Source organism: Rhinopithecus bieti, unplaced genomic scaffold (genome assembly GCF_001698545.2).
Source record: "Rhinopithecus bieti isolate Rb0 unplaced genomic scaffold, ASM169854v2 scaffold_53274, whole genome shotgun sequence".
NCBI classification, from domain to species: domain Eukaryota; kingdom Metazoa; phylum Chordata; class Mammalia; order Primates; family Cercopithecidae; genus Rhinopithecus; species Rhinopithecus bieti.
In genome coordinates this window covers 362,907-384,272 of record NW_016820812.1, presented here as the reverse complement: position 1 = coordinate 384,272, position 21,366 = coordinate 362,907, and the positions used below count along the sequence as shown (strand labels likewise).

General features: G+C 48.8%; 1 protein-coding gene across 3 annotated transcripts in view; it reads right to left on the bottom strand.

Annotated features, from left to right (window-relative positions):
- Nucleotides 1-17,862, bottom strand: part of EDAR (ectodysplasin A receptor) — a 93,532-nt gene extending 75,670 nt beyond the window's left edge. For 2 of the 3 annotated variants that reach the window (XM_017859936.1, XM_017859940.1), the window contains exons 1-3: nt 17,784-17,862; nt 17,265-17,379; nt 16,954-16,998 (exon numbers count right to left, since the gene is read on the bottom strand). In XM_017859936.1, the coding sequence (XP_017715425.1) occupies nt 16,954-16,998; nt 17,265-17,273 (54 nt within the window). In that variant the 5' untranslated portion in view covers nt 17,274-17,379; nt 17,784-17,862. Of the gene's footprint in view, nt 1-16,953; nt 17,222-17,264; nt 17,380-17,783 lie in introns of those variants that run through there. The other variant, XM_017859938.1, reaches the window with a different exon arrangement.
- Between the last annotated feature and the right edge of the window lie 3,504 nt (nt 17,863-21,366).

The following is a 21,366-nucleotide window of genomic DNA, read 5'->3' as shown; positions in this document are numbered from 1 at the left end:
GGTGCCCAGGGAGCCTGGCTGGGCAGGGAGGTGGACGGGAGTGCAGGCAGGCCACACAGCACTGGGCCCAAGGAGAGAGAATAACCAGGGTGGGGCAGGGGACCAAGGCCCAAGATTCTGCGAATACTTCACTTCCTTCCTGCTCAGGGGATAGGAAGAGGGCCCAGTGGGGTAGACAGAAAAACCATAAGGTAGAAAGAATAAAACCTAGGACGATGGTTACTTGCAGGTTTTTTTTTTTTTTTTGAGACGGAGTCTCGCTCTGTCGCCCGGGCTGGAGTGCAATGGCCGGATCTCAGCTCACTGCAAGCTCCACCTCCCGGGTTTACGTCATTCTCCTGCCTCAGCCTCCCGAGTAGCTGGGACTACAGGCGCCCGCCACCTCGCCCGGCTAGTTTTTTGTATTTTTTAGTAGAGATGGGGTTTCACCGTGTTAGCCAGGATGGTCTCGATCTTCTGACCTCGTGATCCGCCCGTCTTGGCCTCACTTGCAGGTTTTTAAAAGATATTTTACTAGAATTTCCATAAGCCTAGAATTTCACTCCATGAAGATAAGTTCAGAAAACACACTTAAATTTGTTCATGGCGCCAATAAAAGCAGGTTCACTAAACAGATGTTTAACCTGGAGAATAGCCTACATGACTGAACAAATACAAGTGATACATTTGCTAATTCTTTTCTTTCTCTGTGGAAATAACTACTGTTCAGCAAAACAACCTAACTCGTGGAAGATTTCCAAAGATCACAGAGGATCTGGATTGATACTGTGTCCTGCTGTGGAGATAAGGGGACAGGGGATGATGCTGGTGGTGGGGAAATCATAGGGTCCGACGGGACCGGGCTCACTGGGGGGATTCTTCACCCCCTCCTACTCAGTCCTGGTGCCTGGGCCACATCCTGGGCAGGCGGTCAGGCCCTGATGGTGCTGGCTACATGTTTTCTGTCTCCAACTGAATTCCTTGTCCCGTGAGGGTGGGAATCATCTTTATATTTCTGTGCCTTTCTTCCAGCATCTAGGAACTTGCTCTTCAAAGAGTGGTCCCTGGGATGCACTGCATTACGCAGGAGCTCGATAGAAATGCCAAATTTCAGGCCACACCCGAGACCTCCGGTATTAAAATCTGCATTGTAACAAGACCCCCAGGTGATTTGCGTGCACATCACATTTTCAGGTTATGACTCCAGAAGGAGGACTCTCAACCCTGCCCACACACTAGCATCCCCAGGGGAGACTTAAAACCAGGCATCAGTCTTTTTGAAACTCCCCAGGCATTCTAGCAGAGAGCTGAGTAAATGTTTGGTAAATAAATGCCCAGAATGAATGAAGGTGTGAGGGTGTGAGGGCTAAGAGGAAGAGTATTAGAGATAGGATCAGCTCTCTCGTTTTATGGAAGAAGAAACTGAGGCCCAGAGATTTAGAGCGATTTGCCTAAGGTTACACAGAAGTTAAAGAGGAGTTGGCATTAGAAGTCAGGTGTTGTGGTTTATAACACGAACACAAACTTTTTGACACCACCTTCAAAAGGTGGAGCCTAATTCCTCTCCCTGTGAGAATGGGCTGGATTTTAGTGACTCATTTCTAGTCAACAGAAAAAAGGGTGGAAGGGACAGTGCAATTACAGAGACCAGGTCACCAAAGGCACTGAGCTTCCTGCTCTGCCCTGGCTGCTGCTCAGTTACTTAGGGCAACACAGGAGCAGCCATGGGGAGCTCCCGTGGCAGGGAGCTGAGGCCTCCTGCCCGCAGCCACTTGTGAGGCCTCTGGATGTGGGTCCTCCAGCCTGGCCTGGCCCGCAGATGTTGCAGCCCAGCCGACTGCAGCCTCAGGAGGGACCCTGAGCCAGAACCACCCAGCGGAGCCGCTCCCTGATTCCTGACCCTCAGAAGCTGTGAAACGGTCACGTTTGTTGTTTTAAGCAGCTACATTTTGGGGTCATTTATTACACAGCACAGATGACTAATACGCCTTCCAGTCCTTTGCTGTTTCAGCCACACCCCTGTAAGAGACCAGCTTCTGTTCCACAGAACTTCAATAGCCATGCCGGCCCAGTTCTCAACAAGCTTAGGATTGAATACAGACAATGATGACCAAATCGAAACAGGGGCAGGGCACTGCATGGTGTGGTCTCCACTCTTTCCTCCCAGGCCCTGGAGCACCTGCCCAACCCTCCTGGCTGGCTTTTGTGCCAACATGCCAGCCACTGCCCTTTCCAATCCTGCCTACTGTGGGAGTGCCGGGGCAGGGCCAAGTCAGGCTGCAACGGGCTGAGGCAGCCTAGGAAAAAAGAGACTGTAGGTGACCTGGATTCAGAAGCTGGTGACTTGCCCTGCACACCAAGTGTTGGTAAAACCAGCGTCTGCACAAGGGTGACGGGTGTCTTCCCCACTCTGCTTGCCTTGTAGCTATGGCTGTGATTGGAGAACCTGATGGGATCATTTGAAAAATAAACAAACAGCCCTCATCTGATTTGTCAGTGACAAAGCAATGGCTCACAGCCCACGCAGATGCTGAGACTCAGAAGGGGGTGAGAACCGGGGGGCCTCTAGCAGGGGCGTTCACTCTTCCTCCAACCTCCCCAACCTTGGCTTGCTGGATTCTCCTCTTTGCCTTCTTGACCTTTCTTCTAGAGCTCTCTGAGCTGGATTTGCCCAGAACAAGGCAACCTGTGCTCAAAGTCCAAAGAATTTCCTAGGAAGAGGTCTCAGCAGGTGTTTATTTTTAAATTTATTTTAATTTCTTTTCTTTTCTTTTGTTTTTTTGGAGATGGAGTTTTGCTCTTGTCACCCAGGCTGGAGTGTAGTGGCGAGATTTCAGCTCACTGCAACCTCTGCCTCCCAGGTTCAAGCAATTCTCATGCCTCAGCCTCCCAAGTAGCTGGGATTATTGGGGCCCGCCACCAAACCCCACTAATTTTTTTGTGTTTTTAGTAGAGATGGGGTTTCACCATGTTGGCCAGCTGGTCTCGAACTCCTGACAGGCAGAACAGGCAGAACACCTGTCTCAGCTTCCAGAAGTGCTGGGATTACAGACGTGAGCCACTGTACGTGGCCTCAGCAGGTGTGTATAATGCCACTTCCCTGCATTTTGTGAGACAGACCATTAGAAGCTGACTCAGTGGGCTGGCTAGGGCAGGAGGGCGGTGCTGAGAGAGTGTCCGCCATCAGTCCCTGAGATCTGGGAGCTCTGGGCTCAGTGCAGTGCTGGCTACCTCCCGCCTTCATTTCTCCTGCTTCCCAGTGCTTTCCAGCACCTGAGGATGCCATGGGCCTGAACCCTGGCAGAATCTTTCGTGACTGCCATGGACACTTCCAGCCTGTGAGTGTGGCTCCTGGAACCCTCAATGACTTCTTCCCTCACCTGCCAGGGTGCTGGCTGCCCCCGGAAGAACAGAAGGAGAAATGCACTTTCCAGGGTCCTGTGTCCGAGAACCATGCCACACGTGGTGACCACTGCCTGTTCCCACCTCCACAGCGACTATAAAACCTGGAAATTTTTTGGTTGGAGCCACAACCTTGGCTTCCATCTCACAATAAAGAAAACATCATCAGAGTTCTCAAAGGCCCTTCAACTTTTGGATGCCCCACTGGCTCTTGGTTTTATGTAAATAACAACTTTTCTTGTAAATAATAACTCATCTTGAAGATGAGGCTCACAGGGTTTTCAGCACAAGGCTCTTACCCATTTTAAACTAACTGTGGAGCTGTAAGCATCATCTTTGTTCACAAAAGGCTCAACATTCCACTTCCAGGAGAGTAAGACCATCCTGTCCATCCATTCTGCAAATAGAAATAATAAGAAAAATAGAAATGCCACATATTGACGGTATATTTTGTGTTAGACACTATGGTACCCTGTTTATGAACATTATCTTAATGATTTACACCATGAAAAGTAGACATGGGCACGGTGGCTCATGCCTGTAATCCCAGCACTTTGGGAGGCCGAGGGGAGTGGATCACGAGGTCAGGAGTTGGAGACCAGCCTGACCAACATGGTGAAACCCCATCTCTACTAAAAATACAAAAATTAGCACGCCTGTAATCCCAGCTACTCAGGAGGCTGAGGCAGGAGAATTGCTTGAACCCGGGAGGCAAAGGTTTCAGTGAGCCGAGGTCGTGCCACTGCACCTCCAGCCTGGGTGGCAGAGTGAGACTCTGTCTCAAAAAAAAAAAAAAAAAAAAAAAAAAAAAGAAAAGAAAAAAGAAAAATAAAAAAAGAAAAGAAAAGTTGCAAATACATACAGAGTGTTCCCTGGGATCCTACACCAGTTTTCCTTTTAGGATCTTACATGATGCGATACAGTGGTCATCCCTGATGAACAAATACTGGTGCATTATTGTTAACTGAAGTTCATACATCTTCAGATGTCCTTAGCTTTCTCCTAATGTTCTTTTTCTGTTCCAGGATCCCATCCAGCATCCCACTTTACATTTAGTCATCATACCTCCTTAGGCTCTTCTTGGCTAACAAGACAATTTCTGACTTGCCTTGTTTTTGATGACTCGGAAGTTTTGAGGAGCACTGCCCAGGTGTTTTGTAGAATCCTCCTCAATTGAGAGTTGTCAGATGTTTTTCCGCAGTGACAGACTGGGGCTATGGGTTTGGGAGGAAGACCACAGAGGCAATGTGCCATTCTCATCATGTGAACGGTTCATGCTACCAGCATGGCTCAGGATTGCTAATGCTGGCCTTGATCACTGGGATGAGGCAGTGACTGGCAGGATTCCCCACTGTGAAGTGACTCCTTCCGGTGCTCCTTGGAAGGAAGTCTCCAGCTGGAGCGCACACTTAAGGGAGGGAGTTATCTGCTCCACCTCCTCAAGGGCACAGCATCTACAAGAATTACCTGGAGTTCCTCTGCACAGGAGACCTACCTCTTCTCTGTTATGTATTTGTCCATCCATCCATCATTTATTTTCAGTGTGAACACATGGGTATTCATTTTAAACTCCGGGTTATAATCCAATATTACATTATTTATTTTGCTGCTCAGATTGTCCCAGCTTCGGTGACTGGGAGCTCTTTTAATTGGTTTGTGTGTCCCTTAGACATGCTCCCATTTTTTTTTCCTTTTTCTTTTTTTTCTTTTCTTAGGACCTCTTCACTTTCTGGCACTACAAGGTGCTCCAGGCTTCTCTTGTAATTTCCCTGCCCCAGTTCTGGAGTCAGCCGCTTCTCCAAGGAGCCCTGGTTCTTTTCACTGGAGATTGGCATTAGAATCCCAGATCTGGGTGCACAGTGAGGACTGACAAATGCTAAGATGAAAAGGTGTCTGAGGGTGCACTAAATCTAAAACTATCCAAATACCTCTGACTTCCCAGTTTGGAAAGAACAAGCTCCCATTTAGAAAGACACCTGTGTTGTGATCAGGACGCCAATAAGGAGGCGCTGATGATTCCGGTGGCCCCCACTAGCCTGGGCCTGAGTTTTCCTAGATGGGTAAGGCTAAAGGATACCAACGTGCCCCGCACCCCTGGCCAGGAGGAGTGACCATCCTGCCACGGCCCAACAGCACTGCCCATGCCGCCCAGAGATGTGGTGGCTTCTCAGCTCTGCTCCTGAGGAGCTCACCCTTTCTTTTTTTCTTTTTTTTCTTTTCGATGGAGTCTTGCTCTGTTGCCCAGGCTGGAGTGCAGTGGCATGATGTCGGCTCACTACAAGCTCTGCTTCCCAGGTTCACCCCATTTCTTGCCTCAGTCTCCCGAGTAGCTGGGACTACAGGAGCCCACCACCATGCCCGGCTTATTTTTTGTATTTTTAGTAGAGACGGGGTTTCACCGTGTTAGCCAGGATGGTCTCGATCTCCTGACCTCGTGATCCGCCCACCTCAGCCTCCCAAATTGCTGGGATTACAGGCGTGAGCCACTGTGACTGGCCGGGAGCGCACCCTTTCTAAGTGTTCCTGAACTGGAAGACTGTTCCTGGGTGTGAGGAGGGACTGGGGGCATCTGGACGTCCTCCCTCCTGGGACCCGGCTCTCACTAGGAGTCACTGTTGTTTCAAATGCTGACAAAGCCCTGGAGATTCCCCAGTGAACAGAAGGCCTCAGAGCTGAGGGTGGAAACAGGACTTGGTGTCTGAAGGACCCACAGAGACCTCAGGACAGCTCCTGCTGAGTGCCGCACCCTCTTTTCTTGTTCTACTTCTGGTTCACACACTTTTGAAGCCTTCATCAACCACAAGACATCATACTAAATGACACAGTAAAGAAACGACGGCCATTTGCTTTTTCTCTTATCTACAGGCAGGATCTATGGCCTCTGTGGATGTAGATGAAACTCCTCAGGGAGCTTCTATTCTCGTAGAGGAACTCCAGCCACCTTCATCCATAGAACAGGGCTGCGGTTCAAAGTCGTTCTTCCTTCTCCCAACAAATGGCACTGACATAGGGAAGAGCCCAGGGTACAAAGACCAGCAAATGGCCCCAGAGGGCAAGGCTACACAGGTCCCGCTTCTGTAATGCCAAGTACAGGACCTGCTGAGCTATGGCCTTCACTGGGAATGGTCTATGGAGCAGAAAAGGATCCAGGCAGGGCATGGAAGGGTTTTAAGGGGTAAATACACCATCCATGTCTAGAACATCTGATTACATCTCTGTGGTTCCCAATAATCACCGTTGTATTAGGTGGCCAGGTCTCCTATTAAGTACAAAAAGCTCATTAAAAAAACAAAAACATCAAACTTGGTCGACTCTGCGTGTCTTTGCTAATCTGTGAGTTTGTCATATTTGGTAGACGCCTCAAGAGTTTCACAATGTATTTCTAGAGGGTAGAGCTCCGAGGGAGCCACAGGCTTAGGGAACACGCAGATCCTCCCAAGGAGCCTGAGGTTCAGAGCACCGAGGAAAGGCTTTTTTTTCTTGTTTAACAGTGACTTTTAATAAATAATTTATTTCAACTATTCCTATTAAAATATTAGAGCGACCTAGTTAGAACTTGAGATGCAGTGAAGTTCAGTCAGAGGAAATGCGTTCTGTAGTGAGGCAGAACACCAGCAGACAACGCCCAACCCCGCGTGGGCTTCGGTATGAAGACCGTCTATCGGTAAGATGAAGAAAAGACGGGAAAATCCATTCTGAAAGCAGGAGAGCACCAATGAAGTTGTTAGCACAGCTGCAAATCTGGTTAAATTAAACCCAACAGGCAAATAATCCACATACAGGGCAGAGGGAAGCAGATAATGTAAACTCCAACGAAGACCATTTGAAAGCTTTCCAAAAGGAAACCATTAACCCGGGAGAGTTCTCAGCAGGGGCAGGAGGGGGTGTGGTGTGTGAAGTACAGACATTCCATTTCCAACGAGGCATCGACTCAGTAAGCAGAGAGGTGCCAGCTTCAAAAACGTTCAGTGTTGTGGAAAATGAGATTCACCGAAAACTCGGAAATGTGGAACCATCTGAGGATGCCAAGGCTGCCCCTCCCTCTCACTGTGTTTCTCCATTCACCACCCCAGTACTTGACCCTCACCTAAGGAACAGATCTTTCTTGCTGTTGGGTAAAAGGCGAATCTGCACCTTAGAGCCCAGACATGCAGAATCAAAGGTGTCATCTGGTCGGGGAAGTTTAGAGTCAGATTTGCCTCTTCCATTTGGTGAACCTCACTCCCTCCAACACTCTTGTTTGCAGAGGCTGACCCTGGGCTGGGCTGCCTCCTGCCCCACCACTTCCCCCAGCCTGGTCCAATCCCCATCCCAAGCTTTGGTGGCTCTCTCTCTCTCTCTCTCTCTCTCTCTCTCTCTCTCTCTCTCTCACACACACACACACACACACACACACACACACACACGTATGGCATACCCCAGCAGCTGAAGGAGGGGTTGGAGAAAGCAAGCTAGTAAGCTAGGGGCATGTCAGGTGGCGGTTGGGGGCCTGGAGACCCCGAGCCAGGCTGCTGAGGTGCAGGACTGTGGAGAAGAGAAGCCCCTCCTGCCTCCCTACCCAGGGTCAGATTAATCATGAAGGATGCAGACGGCAGGAACTGCAGAGGAGAGGAGGGCTTGAGCAGGTCCAGGCAGCTGTAGCCAACAGAGGAGGAGCCACCGAGGCACATGCCACCAGCCAAATGGGTCCCTTGATTAGAGTTTCTTCACTTTGGCCATCTGACATGACATGCTTCCCTCTAGGCCCTGACAACCAGCTTGGCTCTGACGGGCAACACATGGGTGGGGAAACACCTGGCATCACAGCTAGGGGGTGGGAAGCAGGGTGCTGTGGCTCTATTGCGCCGGCTGAGATGAGGCAGGCACGTGACTCTCCTGGCCTCTGCTTCTTTACTTGAAAATCAGTGTGATGCAATCACCTCCCAAGCCTGCTGTATCAGTGATCATGGGCACACTCACACTTCACAGACCAGCCATTGTCAAGTTCAACTGGATGCCGTGGGGCGGCGGGGGGGTGGGGGCGGGGCAGGCAAGTCACTTACCACTTCCTCTGCTCTCAACCTGATACTGTACTATTTTAAGGCCTCCTGGTTGTTCTTTAACCCCAGCTCATTGCATTCTCTTCCCTATTTGCTTCACTGATTCCGGATAGTTCTGCAGTGAAAGAATCCCAGGGAGGCCCATGTGAGTCACATCCCAAAACCTCTGCGAAGGTGAGGAGAGCAAAAGCCCCCTTGGGAGACTCTGGAGAGCAAGGAGGAAACTGCCGCTCCCGCTCTGGTGGGCATGTCCTGCCCCTCACCTCAGCAGCAAGTCGTGATTTGAAACTAATGCTTATTACTCACCAAGTTCTACGTTCAAATATATATATATATATTTATATATATTTTATCTATATATATAATAGACCTGAAGGGAATGGGCAAGACACACAGACATCTTGGGCCAGTGTGTTTTAGGCAGAGGGAACAAATGCAGCAGCCCTGAGCTTGAATAAGTGTGGTCAGAGTGGGGTCAGGGTGTCACTGCTGGGGAGGTGGCCAACCTGGCACCATACTCCATGGGGGCTGGCAGAGCCTGCTCTGTCCCCACACCAACCCCTGTGTAGCTGCCCCTTAACCGCAGGGTCCAGATGGCGTTTTGAAACCTGGCCAAATTGATAGATTGCTCCAAGAAGAGACAGGGACCTCTGATGGACTAGACCATGGGGAATGACTGCCAGGAAGAGGCTGAGGTGACCCGTTAAACTCAGCCCGTGAGTGCATACGGAGCGTGGGCGAGTCTTCCAGCATGCCCATGCCCCGTTCTAAGCACTCTGCCTGCCTTGGCTCTCGGAAATCCACACAATATTTCCATGAGGCAAGTGTGTGACCTTCCCTTGGGGAACTGAAGTGACAGAGTTACCCGGCAATGATGATCTGAAGTTCCACCACTAGCACGGGAAGGGGCTGGCTCTGGGACAGTGTCCACCTGAGGCTGGGCTCCTCCCCACCCTGCCGCCAGCATTCTTTCCAGAGCCGCACCTGCCCCAGGTGGCTAGCCCATGCCAGTCCAACCCCACCAGGACCAGTCCAACCCGACTTCAGGGAAGAAGAAAGGCTCCTGAGGTTGAAGTTGTCTGGCGCGTCTTAGGTCTGGTGCGACTGCTATTGTGAGAAGAATGGCTGGCCAGGTCTGCTCTTGGCCTTGGGGATAGAAAGAGAAGCTTCCATTTTCCACTCTAGTTCCCAGCATCCTGCAGCCCAAACAACACCTGTCCAGGACCTGGGGCCAGCCAGCAGGGCTGTCTGCTGAGGTGTCTCTGGGCAGCTCAGCCATGTTTAGCCTTTTACACATATGTCTATACCTAGACCCCTGCCCGATATCTACTGTCCCCGCACCTGAGATAGTTATGATACAAGGTTAGACTTCAAGCTAATTTGAAACAGCCCACATCATCCCAGCTCTCATTTCTGAATGAGCCCATGGAAACTACAGCAAGGCGAAGTCCATGAACTTACCAGGAGGGAGGTCTCAGGCAAGCCACCTCACCTCTCCAAGCCTTTCTCTGCACATGTGTGAAGCAGTGATGACTGTCTCTATTTCACAGGACTGCTGTGCAGATTAAGACGGAAATGCTAAGAAAGTAACAAATGCCCAATAAATGTGGGTTTCTTCAACATTTATTGAATACCTACTGTGTGCAGCCACTGTGCTAGGTGCCAGAGAATGAAGATGATGGTCCCTGTCCTCAAAGAGGGCACAGTCAGTGCCATGGCGGGGACAGACGTTTAACAGCTCAGTCACAGTGCAGTGCAATTTGGCTATCTCTCCTATTTCCTCCTTTCAACGCTTTAGGCCATGAGAATAGGGGCCAGGTCTTCTATTTCTATTAGATCTTCTCACAAAGCCTTGAGTAAGATCTAGAGCCCATTGTCTTATGGCAAATGCAGTGTCCTCTCTATGCTCCAGCGTAAACAGGAAAGCAGACACTTCAAACCCCATCCAGCCCACACTGGGAGAGCTGTTTACAGAGATGAACCCATGGAGGTGGGTGGAAGCCTCAGACCCTCCCTGGTGGGAGGCTATCCCACCACCAAAGGCCTGCATCTCCAGAGGCTCCTGCTTTAACTGATGCTGCGGGAGGCATGCAGCCAGTCCTTTGAGAACTAGGGACATTGGCGTTTGCCAGTGTCTCAGTTCTGTTTATTCTGTAAACATAAGGAGGAGCTCAACATTCTGTCGTACTTCATTTTGCAATCTTCACAAAATAAATATTTGCCTTCAAAAGCAACAACTGTGATAATCATCAGGATAATATTCTCCAGCGCCATTTCCCTCGCACACGCCGGGCACCGAAGGCAAGTCAGAGTGCTGTGTGTGGTCTGTTTGGATAATAATTTTCATCTGGAAACCTCAAGTTGGAAACCAACTGGCAGTAATTCTAGAGAAAGTTTTGTCTCCTGGTTTTAAGAGTTGACTCAAAACTGAGTGTCCTGAGTCACCTAAGTCTCCTTGTTTTGGTTACCTCTGCCCATAAAATGAGAAGCAAAATTGCTTAGTGAGTGCTGGCGGGAAACTTGGACCTTGGCAGGGATCACAGTGGCCACAGAACAAGGACTGGCCACCCAGACAGGCCAGGTGCTTGCTGCATGTGCAGGGATGGTCTCTCTCTCTCCAAATCTCTCTAAGAATGAGCTAAAATTCAAAGAGTTCTGCTGAATGTAAATGATACTTATTAGAGATTTTATTGCCCATAAAGAAACCCATCAACAGAAAACCACACTCTGCAAATCTACCGATGCACGATTAGTTTGTGCTGCTTACAGATCCCACTCTAAACTCAGCTGTCAGTGCCCTCCCTCGGCCACACTTCTTGGAGATACAGGCTTCCTGCAGGGGATGCCGCTTCTTCATTATGGACAGGAGGCTTTAGGAACAGCCATTCTGAGTCTTTATTAAGGACTAAATCTTAAAGAAAATGAACCTTGAGACTCCTCTAAAGTACCTTTTAGGGATGCTCAGTGCATTGCCGTACTTTTAAGGATTAGGATTTTTCTGGGCCAGAGGTAATGTTTATTATGCACGGATACAGAGCCTCAATCCAAACAGTAAACCATAAAACCACATCTAACTGGGTAAATAAAATCAACCAACTTAATAGACATCTGTATCCCACTGGAGCATTCCCCGTGGACTTGCACTTTCCTGTATTCATCAGACCCCAACCAGACATCAGGTCAACAATCCTGCCCTTCCAGCTCCTCCCTCATGATCCATCTGTCTGCCTTGACTGCCCTGGACTTCTCAGAGACAGGTATCTTCCTCCAGGCTGACTTCCCTCCTAATTGACCTCCATCCTCCAGTTACGAGGAAGGAAATCAAACTTTCCAGGTGCTGGTGGCTCTGTGTGGGACAGGGCAGGGAAGCCAGCTTCTCCCCAACTCCAAAGGCCATATGGAGTCAACAGGAACAGCTCTGGCATGCTGGCCCAGGGCATCAGTGATCTCCGAACCCATTCCCCAACAGTTTTGCCAACTGAGCTGTCAGGGAGCCACTGTGTCCCTACTCCATCACTCCATCTCACATCCAATGCTGGAAGGTGTCCCTCTCTCCAAGTGAGGAGGAAGCGAGTGCAGCTGGCCAGTGGCTCTGCGACTGTGAGAGTGTCCCGGCAGGGCTGCAAGGAGGGCGACGGCGATGTCTGTTGCTGAGTGTTCTTTCTCTGCACAACTTATTGAGTCTTGATAATCTACTTTCAGATTTTTGGAAGTGTAATCATGTGTTTCAAGTTAGGGTCTTTATAATTTTTCTCACAATGGATCCCTTTGGCACGTGTTAATGGCCAAGGGAGAGCAGGTGTTGGTGGAAATGGATCATTCCTCTCCTGCCAGCCCTCCTGCTGCCTGCCCTTCCTGCCTGGCACCCCAGCCAAGCCAGCTCTCTCAGGAAGAGGCTACTTGGAGACCCAGCTCCTTAGGAGCTGATACTCAGAATACGGTGACCGGCATGGTATGGGATGGGGTGGTGTGGGCACTAACTGTTCCAGAACGACACAGGGCATGAGCCACCATAGCTGAACTTCCGCCCTGACTTGACTTCTATTTGCCTTTCTGTCACACTCAATGAGAGCCCAGCCCCCTTGCCATGGCTCGCTCAGGCTTCTGGTTCTCCTCTCCTCCTGTTCAACCCTCCTTCCCTCTGCTTTGGCAGCACGTTCTTCCAGGTGGTGCAGGGACACCTCCAGCTCACCCCACCCCAGGGCCTCCTTTCTTGCCAGTGTCCTGGTTCACTCCCTCATTTCATCTAGGTCTTTACTCAACTATTTCATTTCCCAAGAGGCCCCCACCACTACCCCGGGCACCTTCTTTCTGCCTGCCCTGCTGGTTTGTTTTTTTTTTCATGGCGCCGGATTTATGCATTATGGCTTCTCTCCTTGCAGCAGAATCTAAGTTCTGTGAGTGCAGGGATGTTCTCTCTCCTCACCCATGGGACCACTGTGTCACTCACTACATCCCAGCATGGTGCCTGGCATGTAGCAGATGCCCATAAAACATTTGCTGAATGAATGAATGTGCGCTAAAACCAACTTGAAATCCTGCCTGCTTCCTCCTGTGCATGCAGGATTCCGCGCAAACATGGGATTGGAAATATGGCAAATGGAAGTTTTAAGAGAATGATTTGGTAACGATCTGAGAGTCATCAAAACAGTGCATGCCCTCTCATTTTTTGCTTGCAGTCTGGTTTTGCAGTGCTTTCTCTCAGGATTAAGGTATTGTTGGCAGAATCAACTCTTTTTTTTATTTTCAGGAGACGAATACTGTATCATATTTCAGTATTTGGGCTCACTTTTTAGTTGCCTATATCTAGCCATTGAATGGTATCAGTTAACAATATCAGCCTCAAGCCCACTGCTAAGCTTGTCTTCTGCACTGCACTGCGGGTCTCAGGGCTGTTAGTAAGAGTAACGTGACTGTGGCTGTTATTGCCCTCATTGCTGATTTCATCTGACTCACAAGTGAAGGCGCACCTTCCTCCTATGTTTGGAGCAGTAGGTCTGAATTACCGTGAAGTGAGTGAAGCTGGCATGAGCTCGCAGGGTGGTGCAGCGAGGGCTACCACCACAGGTGCATCTTCCTCTGTGGGGCTCCTTATGGCCCACCTGTTTTCCATAGTCCTCTGTTTTGTCGGAAATGGAAAACAAAGGCCTCCTGGTTGATTGCATGTGTACGTAGGTGTATAACGTGATGGGCATTTCCAGAGTGTGCCTGGGCAAGAGGATCTGGGCAAGGAGGCAGGGCCTCCAGCTTCACCCGCATGTGTCTGCTCCTTCCTGGGGTCCAAACAGTGTGTTTGCCACCCTTGGGCACGCAGCATTTGAGAAATAACAGGTGTCTCTGTCCCCAGAGAGGGTACCTTTGCTAACTAGGATTTGTTTGCTTATTGACTTAGGGGATGCTGATGTTCGAGCAGCCCCCTTGTCCCTAACTGTGTCATTGGAACAGTTGGTGACCTTTCTCTTAACAAGAAGGATGAAGAAGCCCGTTCATTCATTCATTCATTGGACATATTTTCATGGAATGCATGATGTGCTGGGGGTGTGCTATCACAGAAGACACTATAGGTTGCAGGATCCCTTAATACACGACCTAATGAATGGCTGACCCCTGCCAAGAACCAGGGCAAAGCTTTTTCCATAGCTTTGACTGTACAGGGTTAGTTATCCTTGGGTAATGCTTTGTGACACTCTAAGGACAATGATGAAAAATTAAATATGGTCAAGCTCATTTGTCTCAGGGGTCAATGGGCTGTTGGGATGCCTGAGCCCCAAATGCCATTTTAAATTATTTTTTAGTTACTAGACTACCTTCGACTGAACCACCTACAATGGCCTATATTTGACAGTTTTTTCACTATATAAAAACTGCAAACACTCTAACTTTTATCAGGAGGGTTCACAAAGAACAAAACTGAGATTGTTTCCTCTTGATCCCTCGCCGCTGAGGACAGGATATGAGTGTGTCTGGGGCTGACACAACCCTGGGAAACTAAGATACAGGAAGTTGGGTGTGGCTCACTCCACTCTTATTTTTATAATCCCTGGTGGTTGTCATTGCACCATCTCCTTGTGGGGGAAAATGTGGCAGTGTTGGTGGCAGAGGACACAAATTCTAGTCTCAGCCCCTCCAATTACCAGTGACAGGCTCCGCACAAGGCCTGGGCATTCTGAGTGCTAATCTAGACCAGTTTTTGGTGTTCCCATAATCATTACGAGCTGTGTGACTTTGGGCAAGTCAGTGAACCTCTCTGAGCCTCAATTTCCTTATTGGGAAAATAGAGAAGACATTCATGAAAACGCTTTGTAAAGTGCTAGAGAAATGTTCAGCAGAGGTTAAATGACCAGGCATCAGCTTATGTTTCCTTGCTTTATTTTTTAGGAAATTCCTTCCTGTAATATATGAATCCAGTAAGGACAGAATCATAGGCATTGAGATGGAGGCGGCATGCTCACAGGCAGGGTTGGCTGGGGCTTTTGTCTCCTAATTGATCTAATGTGCTAAGTGGGCTTAATGTAAGTTAATTAATGATACTATTGGTGGGTGGAATACCTAGGCAGAGCCACAAACAGCATCAAAGGAATGAGCAGGCAGGTGTCATCCAGGATAATTGAGGCATGCAGGCAGCCACTAGGCAGGCTAGGAGGAGGGTGAGGGGAAACTGAGCCCAGCTGAGGGGTTGAGCCACTTGAGCAGCAAGACTGTCTGCCAAACGCCATCCTGTTTACGGCTTCTGTATTTGAATTTCAGATTTGCTTGAGTCTTTGAAGCTGGGTTCCTGGGCGTTTCCTTGAGAATAAATTCTATTCTTTGGAAACCACAAAACGCACTCACCTGGACCCAGAAAGGAGCGTCAAGTAACCCAGCTTCCGTCTGTGGGCCTGTGAGACCTGAGGAACTTTGACGAAGAGGCTCCCTGTTTAACAGAGGCAAGTCGGTTTTGTGCTCCGTGAGATGGGGTAAGACCAGGTCTGTCTGCACTCCCGAGCAATGCTGGGCTGCCGCCCAATGGCAGGCACTGGGCTAGGCATTGAGGGTACCATGATGCCTGAGAAACAAAGATGAGCCCCTGACACTTCTGAACTTCACAAATGTGTATCCCCAACAAAACAAAAGTCCAGCTCACAAAAGCAAGAAACCAGGTAGTGGCCAGGGAGTGAAAATCAAGCATTTCAGGGAAATTGTATTTACTTTTTCCTCTCGAAGACCGGTCCTTCCAAGATTATCCTCCAACTGTGCTGTCACAAATTAATCCTCCCACAGCACAGCCTGGCCCACTTAGGGATGGGGAGGGGTACAGCAGAGACTCCGCCGATCACCACCAGGATTGCCAAACTTTCCCAGCCGTGAAGCGTGCACGTGGACAGTCATCGGAACAAACGCTTATTTCCCAGCCTTGACCAGAGTCACTCTCTTTTTGGTAGCTTCTGTCAAAATGTATCTTTAAAGGCTTTAAGTGGCTATGACATAGAAATCTCAGCGTATCAAGCCAGGAAAGACACATTCTCTATTTTAGATGCCTGGATCCCTTTTCTCCTTCAGTCTATTATGGCTCTTCACCTCTTTGTCACAGTTTCACTCTTGCTTAGGAAGTGTCTCAAAAATGCCACTTCAGAGCCACAGAGCAGTGGCCTGGGGACCGGGGAAGAGGATGGTGGTACTCCTGTCTCTCCGTAAGTCTCCTCATATGCGTGTGCCCCCGACTGTGTGGGACTCCCCACTGACTGGCATCTGCCCTGCTCGTAGATTTGAACTGTCCCTCTTGCTGCTGACCCAACACAACATGGGCAGGAAAACCAGTGGGAACCGCACCTGCTGTCCTCCCTGCCCAGCCACCTTCTTCTCCCTGAGCTGATATCTCAAAGCCTAGCTGCTACGGGAGGCTGGGAATCAGAGCCGGCTCCTGTCTAGGAGCCCAAACAGCCCCACGGTCTGTCAGAGTGTTGAGAGGAACCTCTTGGCTGGAAATGAAAACCTCAAACATCACAAATAGGTACCCACTCCCCTCTTTCTCTCCCTCTCCCCACCCCTCCACCACCAACACAGAGGCCAGGATACGGGGGGTCTCAGACATGACTGGATACCCCACTTGGAAGGTCTCTTAGGGCACAGCGGGTACGCAGAGTTGGAGGCAGGTACAGAGCCCAGCTAGAGTCCCAGCCGTGCCTGCCTTCCCCAGTGAGCCGGGCACAGGGGCAAACCTGAGAAACATGCTTTTCACGCTCCCTGGAAGAACCCGTTGCTTCAGTAGCCCAAATCTTAAAGCCTGTGACGCGCACGCAGAATTTGGCTCCCTAACCAAATGTGCAACCAACAGCAAAATGGGGTTTCTGCTGTTTTCCTGAAAACAAAGGAACAATCTCAGGTCTTATAACTGGTAGCGCAGACATACTGCAATCGGTAAAGCTTGTTCAAACGCAACCCAAAAATGACATGCATTTCAAAAATGCACCCAGGCTGTCTCCCAGCCCATGACACCTCCGTCTCAGCCACAGCTGGAGAGTTTAGAAAACCAGAGGAAGGGACCAAAGCTTACCCAGCTCCTGTTGTAGGTCAACTTCGGTCCCAGCAGAAGATGGGTCTATGAAGAAAGCCAGGTACATCCAGTTCTGGGTGACAGGCTTCACCGGTAGCCACCCTGGCAGCCCTCTCAGAAGCAGGTACTCTATGTCCTTAGGGGCCAGTAGGGCTGCCTGGGACCTGGCACACCTCTCTGCCACCAGCCCTGCTTCTTTTCCTTTCAATTTAAAGGGCTTCCCGGGAACTCGTCCTTTACTGCTCCCTGTCCTGTCTGCAAGTTTGGAAACGCAGTCCTTGCGGAGGGGCTTTCCCTCATTGCAAACTCACCTGCACCATCTAGAGGTCTCTCCCAGCACTGGAGAGACTGGAGTGGGCACGTTCAGCCCTGCTCCCGTAGGTCCCTGGCACACCTGGCTCTCTGGACGTCTGCCCCTTAAGAGATCTGTTGGAACGCATAAAAATCATTGCTTTTTTTTTTTTTTTTTTTTTTTTGCAGGGGTGGGGTCTTGCTTCTCTCAGAGCCTTTAGGCATGGGAGTGCTAAAAACCTAAACTAGCATTAAAATATCATTAATCAAAGCTTGTTCGTAGAAGGACCCCCCACTGAGATGGCTACAGGCATGGGTGCCATTGCACGGATTCAGCTTCCAACATGTCTGTTCACATTCTCACCCATCCCCCGCACATCCTTCAGGGATTGAGCCACCAGGACTGCTCTTCCTTTCCTCTCCCTGGACACCTCACACCACCAGTGTATACCCATGTAACTTCAGATAACCATACACACCCCCCGTAAACTAGGTAATTAGGAAGCCATTTGAAACACAAACATTTTGGAAGGACATACCTTTCAGTATTGGGCAATTGTTTCTCAAAAAGTAAATGATCGGGGGAAAAAAAACCAGCCTCAAAATAATGTAATCCTCTTGTCATTTTCTCCCTCATTCACACCTACACAGATAAATACAGGAACAGAGCAGCTCCTCCAGGCTAGATTTCTGTGTTCTCCTTTTCCATCTTGTCCCCTCGGTCTTGGAAACCTACAAGGTAACTCACATGTGAGAAAGTAAGAGCTTAAGAAAGAAACAGTCTGGGCACGGTGGCTCACACCTGCAATCCCAGCACTTTGGGAGGCCGAGGCGGGCGGATCACTTGAGTTCAGGAGTTCAGGACCAGCCTGGCCAACATGGTGAAACTCTGTCCCTGCTAAAAATACAAAAATTAGCCAGTCGTGGTGGCATGTGTCTGTAAACTCAGTTACTCGGGAGGCTAAAGCCAGAGAATCGTTTGAACCCAGGAGATGGAAGTTGCAGTGAGCCAAGATTGTGCCACTGCCCTCCAGCCTGGGCAATAGAGCGAGACTCTGTCTAAAAAAAAGAAAAGAAAAGAAAAGAAAAGAAAAAAACAGAAATGTATGGGGCTGGGGCAAGGACTTTGACTGTAAAGGACTAATTCTGCCTCCGCAGAGATTAAGCTGAACCAGAGTTACTTGGCTGACTTGACCCTTGCGGATGATTAATCTAGACGATATAAGCTCCCAAATGAGAATTTTAACTTGAATTTTCAGGTTTGGCTGTCTACCCTGCCCACGCCGAGTTCATACTGAGGGTCTGGATAAACTAAAGTCACTGATATTATTAAATTAGGAACCTGGGAAAATGAATGGGAGGTATTCTGGGCTAATCTGTTCTATTCACGTAATGTTGACTTTCTGGTGTGCTCACCGTGTGTCTGAGGTTCGGGATTATTTTAGGTGTAACTAAAACTTCTTTTTTTTCTATTGGAAATTAAGTGGTGATTTAAAATTTACCAAAAAGAAATGATACTGACATTGCCCAAAGAGAGAGAAAAAAGACACGAGAAAAAATGAAAATGGCACAAAATATGGATTATGCTGTAATAGAAGCCAGGGGAGTTTTTTTCCTCTCTTTGAAAAAAAATCCAAACATCATGGGAGTAGGCAAGGTTATGGATGGTTATACTTGAAGTCTGCTTAGTCATAATATTCAAATGAAAATGAGTATATAATTAATTCAGTTGATTAAGAGAAAGAATGAAATGAGAAATCATTGCTTGTCTTCATCATGTAAGGCTCCAGAGCTTTGAAGACATGTGATTTTCTGTTTTATACATTTCCTAAGAGACTGAGGCAGAAATAGCAAAAGGTTATCAATAGCATTTTTCAAATAAGAACATGAATCAAGACTGCAGACCATGGTTGGGTGAAAGGGGTCTCCCGGGGCTGTGTTCTAAATTTAGAACAAATTTAGAAATGATGAATGTAATTTAGAACAAATGAATTGTAATTTAGAACACATGCTTGATACACATAACAGCCCAGCCAGACACCTGCCCCCTTCATGGGGCATGCTCAAATGAGTGGCCAGGAGTTTCGTGGAGGGGCACAACAGGCAGGCCGGCCCCAGCTCTCAGCTCCACTGCAACAAAACTTTGCAAGCGATTTTAGAGAGTCAGTGGACTCCCATGCCTGTAAAAAACACTCATGGGTTGGTAAGAATGATCTTACAGATCAGATAATTTCCAGTGAGTGAAACGGAGCCATATTCTGGTCATCATGATTTTAAATTTGTGTCTTTTATTTTTTTGGTGAGATGGAGTCTTTCTCTGTCGCCCAGATTGGAGTGCAGTAGCGTGATCTTGGCCCACTGGAACCTCTGCCTCCCAGGTTTAAGCGATTCTCAGCCTCCTGAGGAGTTGGAATTACAGACATGTGCCACTGCGCCCATCTAATTTTTGTATTTTTAGTAGAGACGGAGTTTCACCATGTTGGCTAGGCTGCTCTCAAACTCCTGACTTCAAGTGATCCTCCTGCCTCAGTCTCCCAAAGTGCTGGGATTACAGGTGTGAGCCACCGCACCCGCCTTAAATCTGTGTCTTAATTACAAATCTCATGTTGTGTGAGCAGAAAGAAAATCCTTGATACCCATGTACCCCATCAAAGTAGCATTCTCCTATGCCATCATGTTCACGTGTTTATTCATGCAGCAAATGCACGTTGCGTCTTCTATGTGCCGGCACTGTTCCAGTTGCTGAGTAGATCACAATGAGAATGACAGTCAAAATCTCTGGCCTCAAGAAGCTTATGCTCTGTTTGGGGAGGCACAGAGTAATCAAGTTATGAAATGGAGATGAAAAGTACTTTCTGGCCATGATAAGCAAGGATGCACAGGATGCCTGGATTATTTGTGTTTGTAGGTGGGGGGATTATCAGTCGGCTGGTGACAGTTTCCTGCTACTAATTACTGTCTCAAAAAGTGGCACGGGATCCAACACTCCAAAAGCAAGATGCTCCTGTCTGGCAGCTGGACATATAATTGGCTTTACCTAACAACTCACCACAGCAAGTCAACTTCTGGTTACCTACAGGTGAAGTTTATCTCAGAAAACCTTCTAGGAAATGACATTGCTCAAATCCTAAAACAGCGTGTGCATATTTGGTGAAATGTTTTTAAGCTCATGGTGACACCCACTAAGTTATTCAGAATAAAATGATCACAGTTCTGTCTATAGTGTAGAATTTGCAGCTTCACATTTGTCCCAGAACTGGAATTGTTTTCTGGAAGAATGTTATCCCTGCTTCATGGGACAGTGGCTCCCAGGACTGACCTGGCCTGGCTTCTCTGCTTTCCTAAGATGCATTTGTCCCCAGCTCTGTCAGTGGTGACCTCATAGGGCTCTGCCCTCCTCAGCACCGGCCAGCTAGTTTTTAAAGTATCATCTCAGAGCCCCTGCTGCTCATGTGGTCACAGCTCTGTAGGCAGAAAAAACAGGAACATAAATATTTGTGATTTAAAGTCTCTCTTAGGAACCGCACCTTCCTTGGCTTGCAAATGTGCCTAAAATAGGAGAATGGAATTGGGTGACATGGAGGACATCAGCAAGCCGATGGGGTGTAAGGGGTGTGAGAGGTGGCGCTTTGGTTGTTGAGAAGGAAAGCTGCCTCACACAGAGACTCGTGAAGGAAGGAGGCAGTCCTGCGGAGTTGGGCAGAAGGTGTTTTAGATGGATCAAAGATTTTGTGCAAAGGTTCTGTGGGGCCAACAGCCAGGTGTGCTGAGGAAACTGAGAGGAAACTGTGACCACAAAGCAGGGAGCTGGCCTGGGAGGCAGCTGAGCCCAGCCCAGGAAGGGCAGTGGAGACCACATTCCATGTGGGGGCTGGACAAAAGGGTATGGATTCTATTCCAAGTATATCATGATTTGAAGATAATGGAAACTTGTTTCAGAAGTAGAATGGGCCACTATCCTTAGCAAAATGAGGAAGGGGAGAGACCAAGTCTAGGGGAGTATTTGCACAGGGAGGGCCTTTAGGGTGTCATCTAGACACAGCAAGATGAAATGCTAAGTGAACCATTGTCAAGCTTGGGTGATCTGTCCTCCCCCAGCATGAATTCAGATGGGACGGCTCC